The 20,680-nt window shown below is 44.6% G+C and overlaps 1 protein-coding gene across 4 annotated transcripts; it reads right to left on the bottom strand.

Moving 5' to 3' along the window:
* Window positions 1–15: 15 nt before the first annotated feature.
* Window positions 16–6,139, bottom strand: FAM219B (family with sequence similarity 219 member B). Of its 4 annotated transcripts, none has more exons than XM_060618045.3 (5): window positions 5,562–5,870; window positions 5,262–5,349; window positions 4,493–4,570; window positions 4,058–4,106; window positions 16–2,536 (listed from the first exon to the last, which is right to left on the bottom strand). In XM_060618045.3, exons 1-5 carry the CDS (start codon window positions 5,773–5,775, stop codon window positions 2,372–2,374), a joined length of 594 nt encoding a protein of 197 aa, XP_060474028.1. In that variant the 5' UTR covers window positions 5,776–5,870; the 3' UTR covers window positions 16–2,371. The 4 variants fall into 4 exon arrangements, with proteins under 4 accessions (XP_060474028.1, XP_060474027.1, XP_060474030.1 ...); XM_060618044.3 differs by having other exon boundaries at window positions 16–2,539; window positions 5,562–5,866; XM_060618047.3 differs by having other exon boundaries at window positions 2,343–2,536; window positions 3,948–4,106; window positions 5,562–6,139.
* Window positions 6,140–20,680: the final 14,541 nt, after the last annotated feature.

The raw sequence follows: 20,680 nt of genomic DNA, 5'->3' as shown, positions 1-20,680 counted from the left end.
CAGAGACGGCTTAACTACTAGCATGATTGTGTTTATTCTTAGAAACCCCCAGAGCTGTAGAAGCCTAAGCCAAAAGTTCTGTAGAGTACTCTGTAAACACCATACACATACTCCCCTCTGTGAGGTAAGTGCAAATACACCCCTCTCTCCCCAGGGCACTGTCACCTGCAGAATATCCAGCACTCTGAATTAAGGCAGTTTGGCTCTAGGCACCTTGGTGCCTTTATTGGTGACATTTTAGCCTGGGACCTCTGGCCCCAAACAGTAAACTGTTTCTACCCTGCCTTGCTACACTATTCCCAAAACTTCAAAGGTAATGCCTTCTACACGGAGTAACCAGCTCTGGAACATCCTCTCCAGGAACAGATGCAGGCAAATACATCAGTGTTGATTTATCAGCTGGTAACTACCAGCTGGAGGTCCATCTTAGGGCCCTGCTGCCTTCACCACAGCTGTTGCCAAATGCTCAGCTACCCTCTCCTAACCAATTCCCCCACAGAAATGTGGCCCCACTGGGCTTCCACAGCACTTTCTGGCCCCCACTGGGTTTCCTGCCACCACCACTGTTTTCTTTACACTGCCCTACATCGGGGCCTCTCTTCATGTGTCTCTGCAGAAACCAGAAAGGCCTGAATAGTCTTTGGTGGATGGGCAAAGGGTTCAGGATGAGGATGTTCTCACATCTTCAAATGCCTGTGGGCATTTGCACAAAGCTATCAGAATGTGAGGTACCTGTGTGACATCGCCCTGTCCCGTTTGGGAGCATCTGTGTCCCCTATCCTCCAGACCCTAACTCGAGGTGCCTCTGGCATCTGTCCCATCTCCCTCCTGCTGTGATGCTACTAGATTACACCTAACAAATAAGGACCTTCTCAGCCGTCCAATCACCTCATGTGGTAGAGCAAGAGTCCATGTCATTCCTTATACCTCTAGAGGCCACAAGACATCAAATGAAGTAACAGACCAGGTACTTTCCCATGTGGGCCCACACCCCAATCCTGACCATCATGTCCCTTGGGCTGGGAACTGTGTCCACTCTCGTTCAATCCTCACCGGGGCTCTAGGTGAGGCCAAAAAAAAAAGGAAAAAGAAAAGAAAAAGCATTGAAAACTAAATTCTAGAGAGGACTGGGATAGCAAGAGATGATGAGATGCATGAGATAATGGGGGCAGGGGGCCAGCGTGTTCACTGGGGAGATTAGGCCTGTCCCAGCTGTGTTACTCTGAGGGTTGTGTGGCACCAGAGGTTTACCGTGAAGCCCAATCCTCTGTATCTGCCGTGAGCCCCATGCTGGATGAAGGGAAACCCTCTGCAATGGCATATTATCTCCTCAGGAAGGCTCTCGGAAGCTGCCATGGGTCCCTCCTCTCCATCCTGTGAGCCTCTGACTACATCACAGCCCACACAACTGTACGACTATACTACTCACCCATCGCTATTCTCAAGTTTAAAAAGCTCAATAGGAAGGCACCTGACTGCTCCCTGCAGCTCCCTCTGCTGGTAACCCAAACCTGCAGGCTGCTGGGGCAAGCTCCAGGCCCTTCACCTGACCTTTACACTCAAAAAAGTGTATTGAACTAGCTAACAACGAGGCAAAGAATGGCCACCAAGGAAAGACAAATAAATAAATATGTACATAATGGAGCAATTTTTCTCTAACTAGGGTGGGCTGACCACAGTCACTAAACCTACCCAGACAGTTTGAGCCAGTTGGAGATGCTCTGGATCCAGGAATTCTGAAAGTCTTGATCCTGCTGTGCCATCAAGCAACCTGCTGTACTCCCTGCCATAGCCAAACAGGCACAAGGGAAGAGAGCCAAAGGGCCCTGCTTTATGCTTTCTTGAAAGTCAAGCATGTAACCCATCATGGAGCCAGGAAGAGGAGAGCATATGCAATTTCTTAAACTGGTCCCATATAGTTATTCTTTTTCAGACTCCCAAACTGAAAGCCATAAAGTGCTATTTTCTGCTTCCATACACCATCCAGCATAGCCTGGGCACAAAAGCTTTCTCCCTCCAAAGAGCATGACAAATACCTGTCAAGATGTTTGCAATTTTTCCTTAGCTTTGTCACTGACCACAAGAACCAGAATTCATCTGTTCCTGCCCTTATAAAGGTGGTTTCTCCAAACTCTGCTCCAATAGCAGAGGAAAACTACAGAATTCCACCTATCACCCTATGGCCCAGATGGGGCCCTCTGGCCTGAGAAGCACCAGGTAAGGGGTAACTATAGGTCATTGACCTTCCCAGAGGGTCAGTGCCTCCAGTGATTCTGAGGCTGACAGCAGTCCCCACTACACTTTGTGACCTAAGAAGGGCCAAAAGGGCTCTGCAGGCATGGTGAGCAGGGTCCATCTTGGGGGCTTATGTCTATTGGAGGGTACAGGAGGAAGAGTCCCCAAGACAGCACCAGCAGCAGGAACATGTTGAAGAGGCCATAGGCTTGGGAGGGATGAGATCCAAGTCCTCATCATCTGGAATCTCATCCAGGTGATACCCATCCTGGAGCAGCTGCCGGCTCACTTCCTGGTTCACCTGCTAAGAGCAGGAGAGGAGAAAACTTTAAGCCAGGCAGTAAAGCAAAAATAACTGCTGCCCAAAAGGCAGACCTACATTTCCTTACCAGAACTTCCTGTTCATGCTCCACCCTTACTTAGGCCAACTCCACACATCACTGGACTATGTGAGGAAGTGCTACCTTTTTCTACCTGTGCCTCACCCAGCAGTGAGGGACCCCAAGTGCCCTGAGCCAATACTGTACAGGCTGCAATGTCAATAACCCCCAGGGGAGCTGTTCCCACTAAAGAATCCCAAAGCATCTGACGTAAATATCAGATTCCAGATTATGTTTGAAAGTCAATGGCCTGACCACTCCCACTGGGAACGGAGACTGGTCCTTGTGAAGGCTGAAGAATATGGGACAATGATACCAGAACAATGGGGTAGAATAGAACATGAGTTACGTTGAAACGAAGTGGGGAGCAGCTTTGTCTGCACTGCTAGTTACACATGTTAGCCTTCCATGCTAGCAGAGCTCCTTCCCTGCAAAGCAGAACCTGTCAGCCTAGCTTTACCAGTTCTGCTGAGCAGAAGGAACAGGAGGCTGGGAATGGCATAGAACTTTCCCTGGCTCTTGGCTAATTTTTCTTTTCTTAGGTTTAACAATGTTAGGCACCCAGGTAATCAAGGATAAAAATTACAGACTGCCTCTATTCTCTTTGGCAGAAACTCAGGGAGTGGCCAAGGGTTTCCAGGAGAACAAGGGAAAAATACCGGTGGCATATAGTCATGTCTCTAGCACTTCACCTCTAAGGCAGAAAGCTGCACATGTGTGTCTGGGGCTGTCACTCTGGAAACATGTCCAAAAGGCCAGCCCAGTAGTATCTTAGTCTGAGTTCCCATAGATGGAACAACTGAAGGAACAGAAGTTGTTTGGCCTGGAAGAAAGTAACCTTGGTGGAGGATGGCCAAGGGAGGGACAGGAATGCTGATCTCAGATAAAAGGCAATCAAAGGAAGGGAAACCAGAATTACTGGGTGATACTGGAAGGCAGGCCTAGGACCACTGAGTCCAGCGTGCAGGAGACATTTCAAGTTAATAATATTGCCTTATCTAAGAGCTACCTGAAAAAGGAACATGTGTGTATGTGTCTGTTTTAGAGGGAGGGCAGGCGGGAAAGCTTCCTGGAGATAGTGAGTACCCAGGCACAAGCAAGCAGAGGCTGGCGAACACTTAGGCAGGGTTTGTCAAGAGGATTCCTTTTCTCTCTCTCTCTTTTTTTTATTCTCCCCTACCTCCCAAAAGGATTTTTCTAAGTGGTGACCAGCACTAGAAGATTTGTGAGGTCCTTTTCAGCCCTATGGTCTCCTGAATTTTCAACAGCCCTCCTCAGACACCTATACCTCTGCTGAGGGACTAAGACAGAGTAGAAGATTGGAGAACAGACCGTAAGTCTGGCACAGTGCCGTGCATACAGCAGGCACAAGACAAGCATTTGGCAGTGGTGGTGACGCTGCCTGCAGCCTGGCCCCGTGCAGAAAGGCGCTCTGGACTTGCCTCTGCAGAGGAATACCCGGAGGAGTATCTGGATTCCAGCTCCCCATCACTAGAAGAGGAAAACAGTCAGTTCAGGGGGATGCCTGCGGACAGCATGCAAGGGGGTCTGGAGGACTTGTGAAATGAAGACCACACATCAGAGAACTGAAACCCAGAATCTGTCATGAGTACCAGTGGCTCTTTCCATGGGCTCAAGCAGGGACGGGGTCACTGTCACTAACACTGAAGACATAACAGGGGAGGATGATTCCCCCACACAAGGTTGGTACTCCAAATCCAAGAACAGCACGATCGCCTGAGTGCTCTAACCAAACTATCCTGGGAAGGGACAATGCTCTGAAGACAGCCCTGGAACATGCATGAAGGTTCTGGGAAGAGATCTGCTGTTTTACCCATATCACTCCCCCAAGGGATAGTTCCAAAGACAGCACTCACCTGTCAGAGTCGAGGGACACCAGGTTTTCATCTGGACTCTGACTAAGGGCAGTGTAGCCCTTGTTAAACTTCACTGACCTGAGGGGAGATGGGGAAGAGACCAGGCATAGATGAAGCACCAACATTTCCCAGGGAAAGTCAAGAGTCTTTGCCCTTATGGAAAAAAGAACTGGCTGCAGTACGGTCTTGCCTTCTACCTGGTCACACAGCCACCACTGCCTGCTACAGCTCCTCAGAATATGCAGTTCCCCACACCACTCCCCCTACTGCTCCTGAGGAAAACCACAGCTACTCTTTCCAGAACTGGGAAAGCTCCCCCTCCTCACCAACCAACTGCAAGTCCTTGGGCAAATCTCTCTTCCCCTCTCTTGAGTTGTAGCTCTTAACTGTAAGAGGCACTGGATAAGGTCCCATCCAGCCCTCAGAGTTTACCGTTCTGTTCAAAAGAAATACAGGACTGACTGTTCCCACACTGCTATCCTCACTCTTGGAGACCCCAGCCACTGTGTTCCTGCCTAGCTTGACACTCACAGTGAACAAGCCTAAGCACGGACAAAACTGTTATTCCAAAGCCATTTCCCTGACATCATCACATCCTTAAAGGAAAAGAAAAGGTCATTCCTCTTCCCATTTTAAAATAGTAAACTAAATGGGTTGGCGCCAGGTGAATCACTAGCTCGGTCTTAAAGCGTGAGAACTGTCTCCCAGCGTGAGGAGTAAGGCCTTCTCTGGAAACTGCTGGCACAGAGGAGATGGCGCCTGCTGAGACCTTTTCCCTGAAGAATCGGGGCGGTTCGGCGAGGCCCCCAGCATGCCTTTTCTCCGCAGAACGGCCTTGGCCAGGTCCCGGTGCTTCTCTGGAAGTCAAAGGGCCCGGGTCAGCGGGGTTTTCCCCACTCCGCCGTGTCTCCCAAACGCCAGCAGCCCGCTCTCTCCGAACACGTTCTCGAGACGGGAGCTGGCTGCAGCTGCCCCTCCAGGGTATCCCCAGCAGGGCTCCGGAGCCCGCCCAGGGGACCAGGTAGCCCGCCCAGGCAGAACGCCCCCGCCCCAATCGGGCCGCACTCACGCAGCTTGGCCTGAATGGAAGGCGCGCGCGTCACCATGTACGGTCCCCTCTTCTCCACAACCGCCCGGGGCCGCTCCCCGAGTCGGGGGACTCCGCTGCCGCTTCGCCCGAAGGGCAGCCTCGTGGCGCCCGGTGCGCAGTCCGGGGTCCCGCCGGGCCGGGGTCCCGGGGTAGAAGCCCGCATCCCGGGCGTGCTGGGCTCCGCGCTCGCCATGGCCCGGCCACGGCCCGCCGCGACGCACAGCCCCGCCTCCTGGCTTTCGAGTCCTGGGCGGGCAGGGAGGCGGTCTCTTCCGAACAAGATGGCGGCGCGCAGGCGCAAGCCGCAGCCGCCCGAGACTTCCGGCCCCGCCTGCTGTGGGCTGGCACAATTGCACCGCACCCTGGGGACCTGGTTAGGGTCAGTTCCGGGTTTTGGGACACATTGCGGTACTTGTCGGCCACCTGAACCTGGGCATGTCGAGGCCAATTCTGTCTTCAGTGGAAGCAAAGTATTATATTTATGGAAAGCCCCGGCTGTACGTTCGCTGGGCGGGGCTCTTCACCCCTTAGCGCACCAGTACTTACCGCAGTGCCTCCTCGTGGGGTTCTCTCTGCGTCTCACCCGGTCATGGAGAGTCTGGGTTGAACTGAAAAGAGCTGTATGAGAAAGGGAGATATTAACGCCCTTCTCCAGAAGGTCGAGAGAGAGGTTCAAGGACCTTGAGGAGGTCACACACTAAGGGCAGTGCCTGGACTGATCCATCTAACTTCAAACCCATGTTATTTCTAATACTACTTGGTACTAAAACCTCTCTAGGCATCGCTTTCTGATGCGGTTTTGGAGTGGGGCGGGGAGGGAGGGGAGTGCGGAGCTGAAGGCCAAAAAAGAATTCTTAAGACCGCTTTGGAGCAAAAAGGTGACTTTATTAAAGCACGAGGACAGGACTCGTGGGCAGAAAGAGCTGCACTGCAGTTCTGAGGAGTGACTGATGTTATACTATGGAGTTGGGGGAGATAAAGGCAAAAGGAAGGTTTCCAGGGGCGCCTGGGTGACTTAGTTGGTTGAGCCTCCAACTCTTAATCTTGGCTCAGGTCATGATCTCACTTTGTGAGTGCAAGGCTGTTTCTGAGTTCAAGCCCCATGTGGAACTCTGAGCTGACAGCACAGAGCCTCAAAAAACAAATAGACTGAAAAAAAAATTTTTTTTTCAAAAAAAGGGAGGTTTTCAAAAGGATTTTCATATGCTAAAGAGAACTCAGATACTGGAGGTCTGGCTGTCTTCAAGCTAAGGTTGTTTTTCCCACTAGCAAAGCATTAATATTAAAGCAGTAGGGAGTTCAGGGAGAAATGTTACTCTGCCTGCCTCAAGTATTTGCCAATGGGCTACCGGTTAACCATTTCCTTCTTGCCTTTGTTCCCCACATCACTGTGGAGGAAAGGGTGCTGTTAGGGCTCCAGGAAACTGAGACTATGGGTTTCTGGAGGTTTGGCTATTGATAAGATTGTGTTTTTCTTGTAGTTTACTAAGACATTTGTAAACAGATGGAGACTTGTGTCCTGGCTGTGATCTCTATCAGTTAACCTTTTGTTTTCCCCCTTCCTTAGTTCTTGGGCAGCCAGGAGTGCCTGAGGAATATCACTCATATCTCACCTGCGGGGGGAGGAGGTTGTTAACTTGTGCTTTGCCCTCAGCTTGCCTGTGGCTCCCTTGTCAGTTTCCACATTTTACTTTATCATTTAAAAAATTTTTTTAATGTTTTTATTTTGAGAGAGAGAGAGAGAGAAAGCAGGGGAGAGGCAGACAGAGAGGGAGACAGAATCCCAAGCAGGCTCCTCACCCATCAATGCAGAGTCCAATGTGGGGTTTGAACCCATGAACTGTGAGATCATGACCTGAGCCGAAATCAAGAGTCAGACACTTAACTAACTGAGCCGCCCAGGCGCCACAGTTTCCATATTTTAAAATGGAACCAAACGTCACTACCCGTCATACAGCAACAAATAATGCAAAATAGGCTGTGGAAAGAGGGGTGAAAGTGCACTGACTCTCTGTGTAGCAGGGCACGGAGCTGTCATCGCTCTTGGCTTCTCTGGCCCCCAAGGGATGTGCTTATATGCCTTGCTGGAAAGAAGCTCCAGATCCATGTAGGAATTGCCAGATCTCATGAGGCTGCCATGAGGCTAATTGATTGGCCTCCACAGGGTAGATCAACAATACGCAATTTTGAATCCCCAGGGCCACCCTAACAGTTGAGAGGAACTGTGCTTTAGGACAGGAATAAAGGAATTTAGGACTGGAGTTTTTGAAAAATCTGAAGCACGGAGGAATGTTAACTATTTTGGTAGGTTCCACCCGTTTTTGATGTCTGGAAACAACTTCATATGGCTCAACTTTGTATTTAATTCTCATGATGATGAAATTATGAAATTGGGTTCATGAGCAAATGACTAAGAAAGAATCCTTGAGATGTTTTCAGTGCAAAAAGGTGATTTTAGGGGTGCCTGGGTGGCTCGGTCAGTTGAGCATCTGACTTCAGCTCAGGTCATGATCTCGCGGTCCGCGAGTTCGAGCCCCGCGTTGGGCTCTGTGCTGACAGCTCAGAGCCTGGAGCCTGCTTCAGATTCTGTACCTCCCTCTCTCTGCCCTTCCCCCACTCATGCTCTGTCTCTCTCTCTCTCTCTCTCTCTCTCTCTCTCTCTCTGTGTCAAAAATAAACTTAAAAAAAAAAAGGTGATTTTATTATAGCACGGGGACAGGACCCATGGGCAGCAAGAGCTGCACTGGGATTATGAGGAGCAATTGATTATATACTTCCAAGTTGGAAAGGGGTTAGGAATAGCATAAGTTTCTAAGGAATTTGGAGGCAAGGTTTCCAGGACCTTGAGGGGACTAGCTTTGTTAGGAAAAGTTCATTTATTACTGTCTAATAAAACCTTAGGAGACCCTTCAGATGTATGTCAGAGGGCCATATGCTTGGAGGATGATTGCTAACATATATCTTGGGATATAAAGTAAGTTTCCAAAGAAATTTTTATATGTTAAAGGAGACTTACAGGATCCTGGAGGTCGGATAATGTTAAGCTAAGATTGCCTTTTGCCCTTAGCAAAGTATTATTGATGGGTTTTTGGAGTGGTGGTGGGGGTTCAGAGGCAATGGCCAAGAAAGAATTCTCAAAGACATCTTTGGTGCAAAAAGGCGATTTTATTAGAGCACAGGGTAGGCAGAAAGAGCTGCACTTGGGTTGTTCAGAGTGACTGGAGTTGGGGAGGTAAAGTCAAGAGGAAGTTTCTATTTTTAAAAAAAAAATTTTAACGTTTATTTATTTTTGAGAGAGAGAGAGAGAGAGTGCGAGTGGGGGAGGTGCAGACACAGAATCAGAAGCAGGATCCAGACTCTGAGTTTTCGGCACAGAGCCTGACACGGGGCTTGAACTCACGAACTGTGAGATCATGATCTGAGCTGAAGTCAGATGCTTAACCGACTGAGCCATGCAGGCACCCCAAGAGGAAGTTTCTTAAAAGGATTTCCATATGCTAAAGAAGAAACAGATTACTGGAGGCCTAGCTATTGTCAAAATTGTTTTGCCCTCTAGCTAAAGCATTATCATTAAGACAGTAGGGAGTTCCTAGAGATTAGGCTATTGATAAGATTGCCCTTTTCTTGTAATATTACTAAGATATTTGTAAACAGATGGAGACTCTAGCAGTTTAACCATTTGTTTCCTGTTCTTTCTCTTGTTCTTGGGCAGCCAGGAGTGCCTGAGGAATATCACACATATCCCACCTGGGTGGTGAGGGGTTGTGCTAGCTTGTGCTTGGCCCTCAGCTTGCCTTTTTTTTTTTTTTTTTTAATTTTTTTTTTTCCAACGTTTTTTATTTATTTTTGGGACAGAGAGAGACAGAGCATGAACGGGGGAGGGGCAGAGAGAGAGGGAGACACAGAATCGGAAACAGGCTCCAGGCTCCGAGCCATCAGCCCAGAGCCTGACGCTGGGCTCGAACTCACGGACCGCGAGATCGTGACCTGGCTGAAGTCGGACGCTTAACCGACTGCGCCACCCAGGCGCCCCGGCCCTCAGCTTGCCTTATGGTCCCTCATCATTAACACTGAGGCAGCTGAGGTCCTAGAGGAAGGTCACTCTGCCTGTCTCATGGGCTGTAAAGTGTAAGAAAATTTAAATTTTCTTTTGCCTTTGTTTCCCACATCAGCTGTGCTGCCTGTTAAACTGATGGGGACTTCACTAAGGGCCAAAGAAAATGTCAGAACCCACATGACGTCACAAAATCTCCAGGGACTTGTAGCAAGAGTGGGAGTGCCCTCTCCCATACCCCTCCTGGATCTTCCATCATTAGTGCTCAGTTAACTGCTAAGTGATTGAACATGGACCTTGAATCTTGATTCTGTGTTCTACCACTTACTGGCAGGGTATTTAACTTCTTTACGTCTCAGTTTCTTTAGCAGAGAAATGGGGATAATACGAGTACGTATCTAAAAGAATTGTGAGGGGCGCCTGGGTGGCTCAGTTGGTTAAGCGTCCGACTTCAGCTCAGGTCACGATCTCACGGTCCGTGAGTTCGAGCCCCGCGTCAGGCTCTGGGCTGATGGCCCAGAGCCTGGAGCCTGCTTCCGATTCTGTGTCTCCCTCTCTCTCTGCCCCTCCCCCGTTCATGCTCTGTCTCTCTCTGTCTCAAAAATAAATAAACGTTAAAAAAAAAAAAAAATTAAAAAAAAAGAAGTTGCTAATATTTAAAAAAAATAAATTAAAAAAATAAAAGAATTGTGAGGTTAAAAAATAAAAGAATTGTGAGGTTAAATTGTAAAGTACTTGGAATGGCACCTCATAAGACTCAAGAAATGTAACCTTATGGGGGCACCTGGCTGGCTCAGAGAATGGAGCATACGACTCTTGATCTCGGGGATGTAACTTTGAGCCCCACATTGGGTACAGAAATTACTTAAAAATAAAATCTTTTTTAAAAAATGTAACCTTTAAAGAGTTTAGTGTTCTAGAAACTTAGTGTTCATTCTCTCACTTGGCTTTACACTCCCAAAGGGCAGACTACCTTGTTTCTTTTGTAACTCTTGTCTTTAGCACAAAGTCCTAGTAATTCATTTGTTGAATATCATATCTCTCTCTTAAATTTTAGTTAGTTTAGAATCATAGAACTTTGGGGCTGGGAGGGATCGTAGAAATTATACAGTCCAAACTCATTTTATTAATGAAGAAGCTGTGATTGCCCAACTGTCCTTGCCTGGGTGTGAGCAATTCTCCTTTCCGCTTAAGATATCATGTTCACTAGGAACCTAAGAAAAAAATAAATGACTCCCCATTCCCCAAAAGAAACAACAAAGAATAAAACCTAGGTTGTCAGAGGATGAGTCCTCAGGGCGAGAACTTCCACAGTGCACAGGACGCAAAGCCCCAGAGTGACTGTGCTGGCTCCCCTGCTGGGCCTGGGGATCCTTAGCTCCTGCAGTCAGCAAAGCTTCATTCATCTAATGTGGGGCAGTGCTATCCCAGGCCTTGCAGATCTAATGATGAACAGGGCAGGTAAGGTACCTCCTTGTCTCTGATTCTCAGACTTACTTTATTCTTCATTGTGGTCGGTGGTGGGTAAATTCTTGGCTGTTAGGAGCAAGGAGTTCCGCCCTGGCTTTCAGGCTCTCTTGACCTCACTGTGTAGTCACTTTATCCCTGACTCCAGGTAATGGGAATCTCACCCATTCCCTAACTTTTCATGGTCCTGGGACAGATGAATCTTCATCATCTGTTGAAAATTCTGGTTCTGCTCTCCACTGGAGCTGAATTCCTTTATCTAGGCAAGTATTTGGGATTAGACATAGGAAGGGAAAGGGGACAGTTGTGAAGGTTTTTTTTTTTTTTTTAATTGAGAGGTATAATTGACCTATAATACTATATTCATTTCAGGTTGTATACACTGCAAAATAATCACCACAGTTAAGTCTAGTTAATATCCATCACCATACATAGTTACAAGTAAATTTTTCTTTTTTTTTTTTTTTTTTTTTTTTTTAACGTTTATTTATTTTTGAGACAGAGAGAGACAGAGCATGAATGGGGGAGGGGCAGAGAGAGAGGGAGACACAGAACCAGAAGCAGGCTCCAGGCTCTGGGCCATCAGCCCAGAGCCCGACGCGGGGCTCAAACTCACGGACCGCGAGATCGTGACCTGAGCCGAAGTCGGACGCTTAACCGACTGAGCCACCCAGGCGCCCCAAATTTTTCTTTTTTTTTAAATTATTTATTAAAAATTTTTTTAATGTTTATTTTTGAGAGAGAAAGAGAAACACAGAGGGGGTGGGGCATGAGAGGTGGAGGGGCAGAGAGAGAAGGAGACACAGAATCCAAAGCAGGCTCCAGGCTCTGAGCTGTCAGCACGGAGCTTGATGTGGGGCTCAAACTCACAGAGTGCAAGATCATGATCTGAGCCGAAGTCAGAGGCCCAACAGACTGAGCCACCCAGGTGCCCCGAAAATTTCTTTTCTTGTGATGAGGACTTTAAAGGTCTGTTCTCTTAGTAACTTTCAACTATGCAATACAGTATAAACTACAGTCACCATGTAGTACATTACATCCCATGACTTAATTTTTCTTTTTTTAAAATTAATTAATTTACCTTTAATTTACATCCAAGTTAGCATACAGTGCAATAATGATTTCAGGAGTAGATTCCTTAATGCCCCTTGCCCATTTATCCCATCCCCCCTCCCACAACTCCTCTAGCAACCCTCTGTTTTCTATATTTAAGAATCTCTTATGTTTTATCCCTCTCTCCCTGTTTTTATATTATTTTTGCTTCCCTTTCCTTATGTTCATCTGTTTTGTATCTTAAATTTCTCATTTGAGTGTGCCCATGACTTACTTTATAGCTGAAAGTTTGTACCTTTTGATCCCTTTCACTCATTTGCCACCATCCACCACCCACCACCAGCAACCACCAATCTGTTGTCTCTATCTACAAGCTTGGAGCTTGGTGTTTTGTTTTTTATTTTTGTTTAATTTTAAAAATTTATGTGAGAGAGAGAGAGAGCACATGCACACAAGTGGAGGAGGGGCAGAGAGATTCCCAAGCAGGTTCTGTGCTGGGTTGGATCCCACGAATAGTGAGATCATGACCTGAGCTGAAATCAAGAACTGGATGCTTAATGAACTGAGCCACCCAGGCGTCCCATTTTTTGTTTTTATTTTTTAAGATTTTTTTTTTAATATAATCTCTATATGCAATGTGGGGCTCAAACTTAGAACCCTGAGATCAAGAGTTGCATGCTCTACTGACTGAGCCAGACAGGTGCCCCTGTTTTGTTTTTTTTTAAATTTTTTAATGTTTTATTTATTTATTTATTTATTTATTTAATTTTTTTAAATGTTTATTTATTTTTGAGAGAGAGACAGAATGTGAGTGGGTTAGGGGCAGAGAAAGAGGGAGACACAGAAGCAGAAGCAGGCTCCAGGCTCTGAGCTGTCAGCACAGAGCCCGACGCGGGGCTCGAACTCACGAGCTGTGAGATCATGACCTGAGCCAAAGTCGGACGCTCAACTGACTGAGCCACCCAGGCACCCCATGTTTTATTTAGTTTTGAGACAGAGAGAGACAGAGCATGAGCAGGGGAGAGGCAGAGAGAGAAGGAGACACAGAATCCGAAGCAGGCTCCAGGCTCCGAGCTGTCGCACAGAGCCCGACGCAGGGCTCGAACTCACGGACTGTGAGATCATGACCTGAGCTGAAGTCGGATGCTTAACCGACTCAGCCACCCAGGCGCCCCTGCCCCTGTTTGTTTTTTATAGATTCCACATATATGTGAGATCATATGGCATTTGTCTTTCTCTGTCTGACTTATTTCACTTAGCATAATGCCTTCAGGGTCTATCCCTGTTGTTGCATATGGCAAAATTTTGTTCTTTTTCTGGCTAATAGTATTTCATTGTATATGGATTCCATATTTTATTTATCCATTCATCGATGGACATTCAGGTTGTTTACATATCTTGGTTGTTGTAAATAATGCTGCAGTGAACATGGGAGGTGCACATATCTTTTCAGATTAGTGTTTCCATTGTCTTTGGATAAATACCCAAAAGTGGAATTCCTGGATCATAAAGTAATTCTATTTTTAATTTTTTGAGGAAAACTCCATACTGTTTTTCATAGTGGCTGCACCAGTTTGTATTCCCATCAGTAGTACCTGAGTGTTCCCTTTTCTCCACATCCTTGCCAACACTTGTTGTTTCTTGTCTCTTTGATAATAATCATTCTAATAGGTATGAGGTGGTATCTCATTATGGTTTTGATTTTCATTTACCTTATGAGTGACTTTGAACACTTTTTCATATGCCTATTGGCCATCTGTGTGTATTCTTTGGAAAAATGTATATTCGGGTCCTCTGCCCATTAAAAAAATATTTTTTAATGTTTTTATTTTATTTTATTTTTTGAGAGAGAGGCAGAGTGTGAGCACGGAAGGGGCAGAGAGAGAGGGAGACAGATTTGGAAGCAGGCTCCATGCTCTGAGCTGTCAGCAAAGACCCCGATACGGGGCTTGAACTCATGAACCATGAGACCATGACTTGAGCCGAAGTTAAGAATTGGACACTTAACCAACTGAGTGACCGAGGCTCCTTTTTTTTTCTCCCCTTCTTTTTTTGCTATTAAATTGTAGGAGTTCTTTATATATTTTGGATATTCACCCCTTGTCAGATAAATGATTTGCAAAGGTTTTTTCCCATTCCATAGGTTGCCTTCCATTTTGTTTTCTCAACACCATTTATTGAAGAGACTGTCCTTTCCCCACTGTATATTCTTGCCTCTTTTGTTGTAAATTCATTTACCATATATGTGTGGGTTTATTTCTGGACTCTCTGTTTTGTCCTATTGATCTGTATGTTTTTATGCCAATACCATACTGTTTTGATTCTACAGCACTGAAATATAGTTTAAAATCAGGAAGCATGATGCCTCCAATTTTGTTCTTTCTCAAAGATTGCGTTACCTATTCAGGGTCTTTTGTGGTTTCATACACATTTTTGGATTCTTGTTTCCATTTCTGTGAAAAATGCCACTGGAATTTTGGTAGGGATTGCACTGAATCTATAGATTGCTTTGGGTAGTATGGACATTTTAACAATATTAATTTTCCAATCCATGAGCATGGTATATCTTCCCCTTCCTATCTTATTCAATTTCTTTAATCAATGTCTTAGAGTTTTAAGAGGGCTTTCACCTCCTTGGTTAAATTTATTCCCAGGTATTTTGTTTTTGAAGTAATAGTAAATGGGATTGTTTTCTTAATTTCTTTCTGATAGTTCATTGTTAGTATATAGAAACAACAGATTTTTATATATTGACTTTGTATCCTGCAACTTTACCAAATTAGTTCTAACCGTTTTTTGTTGGAGTTTTTAGGGTTTTCTTTATCTAACATGTCATCTGCAAATAGTTTTACTTCTTCCTTTTCAATATGGATGCCTTTTATTGTTACTCTAAGACTTCCAATACTATGTTAAATAAAAGTGGTGAGAGTGGGCATGCTTGTCTTGCTCCTAATCTTACTTTCAGCTTTTCACTTTTGAGTATGATGTTAGCTGTGGGCTTGTCATACATGGCCTCTATTATGTTGAGGTATGTTCACTCTATACTCCCTTTGTTGAGGTTTTATCATAAATGGATCTTAAATTTTGTCAGATGCTTTTACTGCATCTAGTGAGATGATCACATAGTTTTTATCCTTAATTTTGTTAATGTTGTGTACGACACATTGATTGATTTGCAGACGTTGAACCTCTTTGCATCCCTAGAATAAATCTCACTTGATTATGGAGTATGATCCTTTTAATGTATTGTTGAATTCAGTTTGCTAATATTTTGTTGAGTATTTTTGCATCATGTTCATCAAGAGTGAATTTGTTATCCTATTTCCCTCTGAAATTCTTTTCCCATCTCACAGGTTTCAGACTCTAGCCTTTGACTTCTCCTATTATTGGTAGAGCAGATAATTGACAGATGGATACCATGAATCTACAGGTCTTTTGGGGGTCCCAGGTCACCAGCTCTACTTTCATCCCCACATTAACTCATTGGGAAGATATATTTCCCAATCCTCACATCCTTATGTGTCACTGTCATACCCACTTCACATATGTATAAGGAAAGTGAAGTGATAGTCACAGAGATTAACTGATCTGCGAAAGACCATGAAGTTGTAGAGGTGAGGACTGAATCCTTATCTGCTTCAAAAGCCTCTCCTCTTTTTGTACCAGTCAGGTAGAACTAGACTCCTTTTTTTTTTTTTTTTTTTTTTAAGATTTTATTTTAGGGGCACCTGGGTGGCTCAGTTGATTGAGCATCTGACTTCAGCTCAGGTCATGATCTCACAGCTCGTGAGTTCGAGCCCTGCGTCGGGCTCTGTGCAACAGCTCAGAGCCTGGAGCCTGCTTCGGATTCTGTATCCCTCTCTCTCTGCCCCTAACCCACTTGCATTCTGTCTCTGTCTCTTTCAAAAAAAAAAAAAAAAAAGTTAAAAAAAATTTTTAAAAAAAGATTTCATTTTTTTATTAATTTTTTTTTCAACGTTTTTTATTTATTTTTGGGACAGAGAGAGACAGAGCATGAACGGGGGAGGGGCAGAGAGAGAGGGAGACACAGAATCGGAAACAGGCTCCAGGCTCCGAGCCATCAGCCCAGAGCCTGATGCGGGGCTCGAACTCACAGACCGCGAGATCGTGACCTGGCTGAAGTCGGACGCTTAACCGACTGCGCCACCCAGGCGCCCCTTCTTTTTTTTTTTTTTTTTTTTTTAATTTTTTTTTTTTTTCAACGTTTTTTATTTATTTTTGGGACAGAGAGAGACAGAGCATGAACGGGGGAGGGGCAGAGAGAGAGGGAAGATTTCATTTTTTTAAATGTTTATTTTTGAGAGCGCGAGACAGAAACAGAGAGAAAGCAAGAGCACGCATGCACATGTACCTATATTCTCAAGCACAGCAAAGGAGTCAAATTTGACTTATAGACAATGTGGAGATTGACATGACAAAACAGGCATTTGATGGGAATAAGAAATTTATCAGTAAATTTATCTAGTCACTTTTGCCTTTTAGTAATAGGCCTATGACTTAAAAGCTTGCTTGCTTTGAAAATAATTTCTATTATTTTAGACTAGGGGTTGGCAAATTTTTCCCATAAATGGTCAGAAAGAAAATATTTTTGACTTTGGGGACCATGTAATATCCATCCCAACTACTCAGCTCTGCCACAGTATTGCAAAAGCAGCCATAGATACTTCACAACAATGTCAATGTACTTAATGCCTCGGAACTGTACATTCCGTGGGGCACCCCGGTGGCTCAGTCGATTAAGCATCTGACTCTTGATTTTGGCTCAGGTCACGATCTCAGGATTCGTGAGATGGAGCCCTACATTGGGCTCTACATGGATACCTCAGAGCCTGCTTGGGATTCTCTCTCTGCCCCTCTTGTAAGGGCTCTTTCTCTCTCTCTCAGAAAAAATAAAATGTGTGGCAGTGTTCCAATAAAATCTTGTTTATGGACAATGAATTTTGAATTTCATATACTTTTCTCATATCACAAAAATCTTATTTTTATTGATTTTCAACCATTTAAGAATGTAAAAAACACTTCTTATCTTATAGGCAGTAGAAAGACAGTTGATGGCCTGGATTTGGTCCAGGGCCATAGTTTGCCACCCTCATCTTGGAGATAAAGGTGATACAAAATGAGAGCGATTTAAAAGGCAGTGCTTATTTCTGCAAAGGTACTATTGTAGCAAACTTCAAGGGCCTTAAAAGTTAGCATTTACAATAAAGTTATCAGAATACCCATCTGTTTCTAATAGCACAAATGACTTACTTAGGCAAAAACTAAATTTTGAAATATCAACAGAACTTAAGATGCAAAGGAAACAGTAACTTCCAGTCAATTCTTTCCAGCTCCATACGAAATCTCTAGAATGTCAGAGAAGTCCTAACACTTTAACTATCACCATCTTTCCAATCACCTTCTTGGGACTTAATCATTCTTCAGGACTCCTCCCTACTACCTCATTGCCTAGAATCACTTCTTCTTCACCTATAATTCAGCTTCAAGGTCATTAGAAAAGTCATCTCTCAAGGTCAAACACCTAAACCATGGAATATTAGGTCCCACTAAAAAGCAGAAGACAGAGGTACATTAATCAATATAGAAAATGGTCTACAATAGTCTTGACCTAGCAAGGAGGAGATAAACAGGTTTGTATTACAGCATGCCAAAGCATATACACATGCACATCTGGAAAGACGGTCACCAAAATACCAGTCATGGTTGTAACTGGATAGGGGAATTTCAGGTGTGTTTTATTCTTGTACTTTCCTGTATTGTTTCATGAACATGTATCGTGCTTAAAATGAGAAAATCCAGTAAAGATCTATTTTTTTCTTAATGTTCATTTATTTGAGAGAGAGTGCATGTGTTCTCAAGGGAGGAGCAGAGAGAGAGGGAAAGAGAGAGAATCCCAAGCAGGCTCTGTGCTGTCAGCACACAGCCCAACGAGGCAGGGCTCAAACCCATGAACCATGGGATCATGACCCGAGCTGTAATCTAGAGTTGGATGCTCAACTGACTAAGCCACTCAGGTGCCCCCAGTAATAGATATTTTTATTTGAAATAAAAAAGATCACCAAAAATTCCTTTTTATAAAGGGGGGCTGGCACCTGGTGGCTCAGTCAGTTGAGCATTTGACTTGGGCTCAGGTCATCTCATGGTTCGGGAGTTCAAGCCCTACATACTGCTGTCAGCAAAGAGCCTGCTTCACATCTGTCTGCCGCTCTCTCCCCCTCCCCCACTTGCAGTCTCTCAAAAATAAACATTAAAAAAAATTTTAAGTCTTTATTGTAGTTGTGGTTAAATACACACACACACACACACACACACACACAATGGAGATATTCCAAAATACTTATTTACAGATGAAATGATAGGATATTTGAGATTTGACTGAAAATATTTGGAGTGGGGGTAAATGAGAGGATATAAAGTGTGGCCATAAATTATTAATTGCTAAAGTAGAGTGATGAGTACATGGAAACTTAAGAAATAATAGTCTATCTTTGTAATGTTTGAAGTTTTTGAAAAAATTCCCTTTTCCCTCTAAATGGACCTGCTCCTGCAATTTCAGCCATTAGCCTACATTACAGCTGTCTCCAAATGGCCTTAGAAAACTCGCTTTTTGCTGTTTCAAACCTTAAATTCTTCTCTAGTCTCAAGCTCTTTTCAAAGCTCTAGGCCTAACCCTCACTGATGCCTGAAATTTGACAGGTCCAGGATCAAATGCAGTACTTACTATTAAGATTTTATTTTTAAGTAATCTTGACACCCAGCGTGGGGCCTGAACTCCCAACCCTGAGGTCAAGAGTAGCATGTGCTACCAACTGAACCAGGCAGGTGCCCCAAATGCAGTACTTTCTTGACCTTGCACCACGCTCCTGGTTTTGCTGGCTCCAATTTTCCCATGAATGGTAAGTACCATCACTCAAATCTGTAAAATAGCCCTTCTCAGAGTTCTCATTCCCCCTCACCAAATTAGTAACTACACCTAAATCACGTGACTCTCAAAATTAGTCTCTTCCAGGGGTGTCTGGGTGGCTCAGTTGGTTGAGCATCAGACTCTTGATTTCATCTTGGGTTATGATCTCCCAGATCGTGGATTCGAGCCCCATGTCAGGCTCTGTGCTGAGAGCATGCAGCATGCTTGGGATTCTCTCTGCCCCTAGTGGCTCATGCTCATGTGCACTCGCTCTCTTTCAAAGATAAATGAATAAACTTAAAAATATTCATCTTTTCCCATTTCTACTGCTACCATCCTAATTCAAAAGCCTTATTAAGTTATAACTACACTGTATAATTTTCTGAACTGGGGACCCTAACTCCAGTTTCTCCAAACTCCCAATCTCCAATCTCCTATGCATGGCTCTATTATCAATAATCGGCACAATGCTTGGTATATGGTAGGTATTCAAAAAATGTTTGTGGTGTGAAAACCCACATAGCACTATTTCTTATCCTTGTAAATAGTTATAAACCTATGTTCCCTCCTCAGGCCCCTCCCATGACCTTAACAGAAACCATTTCCATCATTTTGCATTCCTCCTATATGTTAAGAGCCCATGATACTGAAACGGTCCTTTTTCATCTAGTTATAGTAAATCCTTTAGATCTGGGGAACTGAAAAAGCAGACTTAAATGTGATTATGTATGCACATATGGGAGCTGTCAAAAAAAAAAAAAAATCCCTCCTCCCCATTCCAATGGTGCAAAGGCCAAACATGTCATATAATAAATAAAATTAACTTTTAGATAAAGCTGCGGATAAACACTCCCAATTCTTTAGGCTTCAACTTAAATGTCATTTCCTCTCTCACAGGTCCCATATATAAATTCACAAAACTTAGGTTTTTTAACTTTTTTTTTAAATGTTCCTGTCCAGTATTTTTTTTTTAATTTTTATTTATTTTTGACAGAGACAGAGAGCATGAGTGTTGGAGGGGCAGAGAGAGGGAGAAACAGAATCTGAAGCAGGCTCCAGGCTATGAGTTGTCAGCATAGAGCCCAATGTGGGGCTCGAATTCACAGACTGCAAGATCATGACCTAAGCCGAAGTCGGATGCTCAACCAACTGAGCCACACAGGTGCCCCTATTTTTTTAATTAAAAAAAAAAAAAAAAAAAAAAAGTTTATTTTTGACAGAGAGAGCACGTGCGAGAGCACACGGGCGGGGGAGGGGCAGAGAGAGGTGCAGAATGAGGATCTCAAGTGGGCTCTGTGATGACAGCAGAGTGCCTGATGCGGGGCTTGAACCCACAAACTGTGAGATCATGACTTGAGCTGAAGTCAGACACTTCCAGGTGCCCCTATGTTCACAGAACTTTTAAAACCTGTCGTGAGGTCTTTGTATATGTGATTGCTCCACCCCCTCTCCACCTCTAGGATTTGAGAGAGCAGACCTACGTTGATGGTTCATGTCATTTCTAGAGGGAAGCAACATGAAGAGAATTTGGAGGAAAAACAGAGCAGTGTGACTGGGACATTATACTACATGGAACGAGGGGGAAAGAGCTAGCCCACA

This window comes from Panthera onca, chromosome B3, assembly GCF_046562875.1.
Source record: "Panthera onca isolate mPanOnc1 chromosome B3, mPanOnc1 haplotype 2, whole genome shotgun sequence".
Taxonomy (NCBI): domain Eukaryota; kingdom Metazoa; phylum Chordata; class Mammalia; order Carnivora; family Felidae; genus Panthera; species Panthera onca.
The sequence above is the reverse complement of the archived record's forward strand: the minus strand, read 5'-3'. Positions and strand labels throughout refer to the sequence as shown.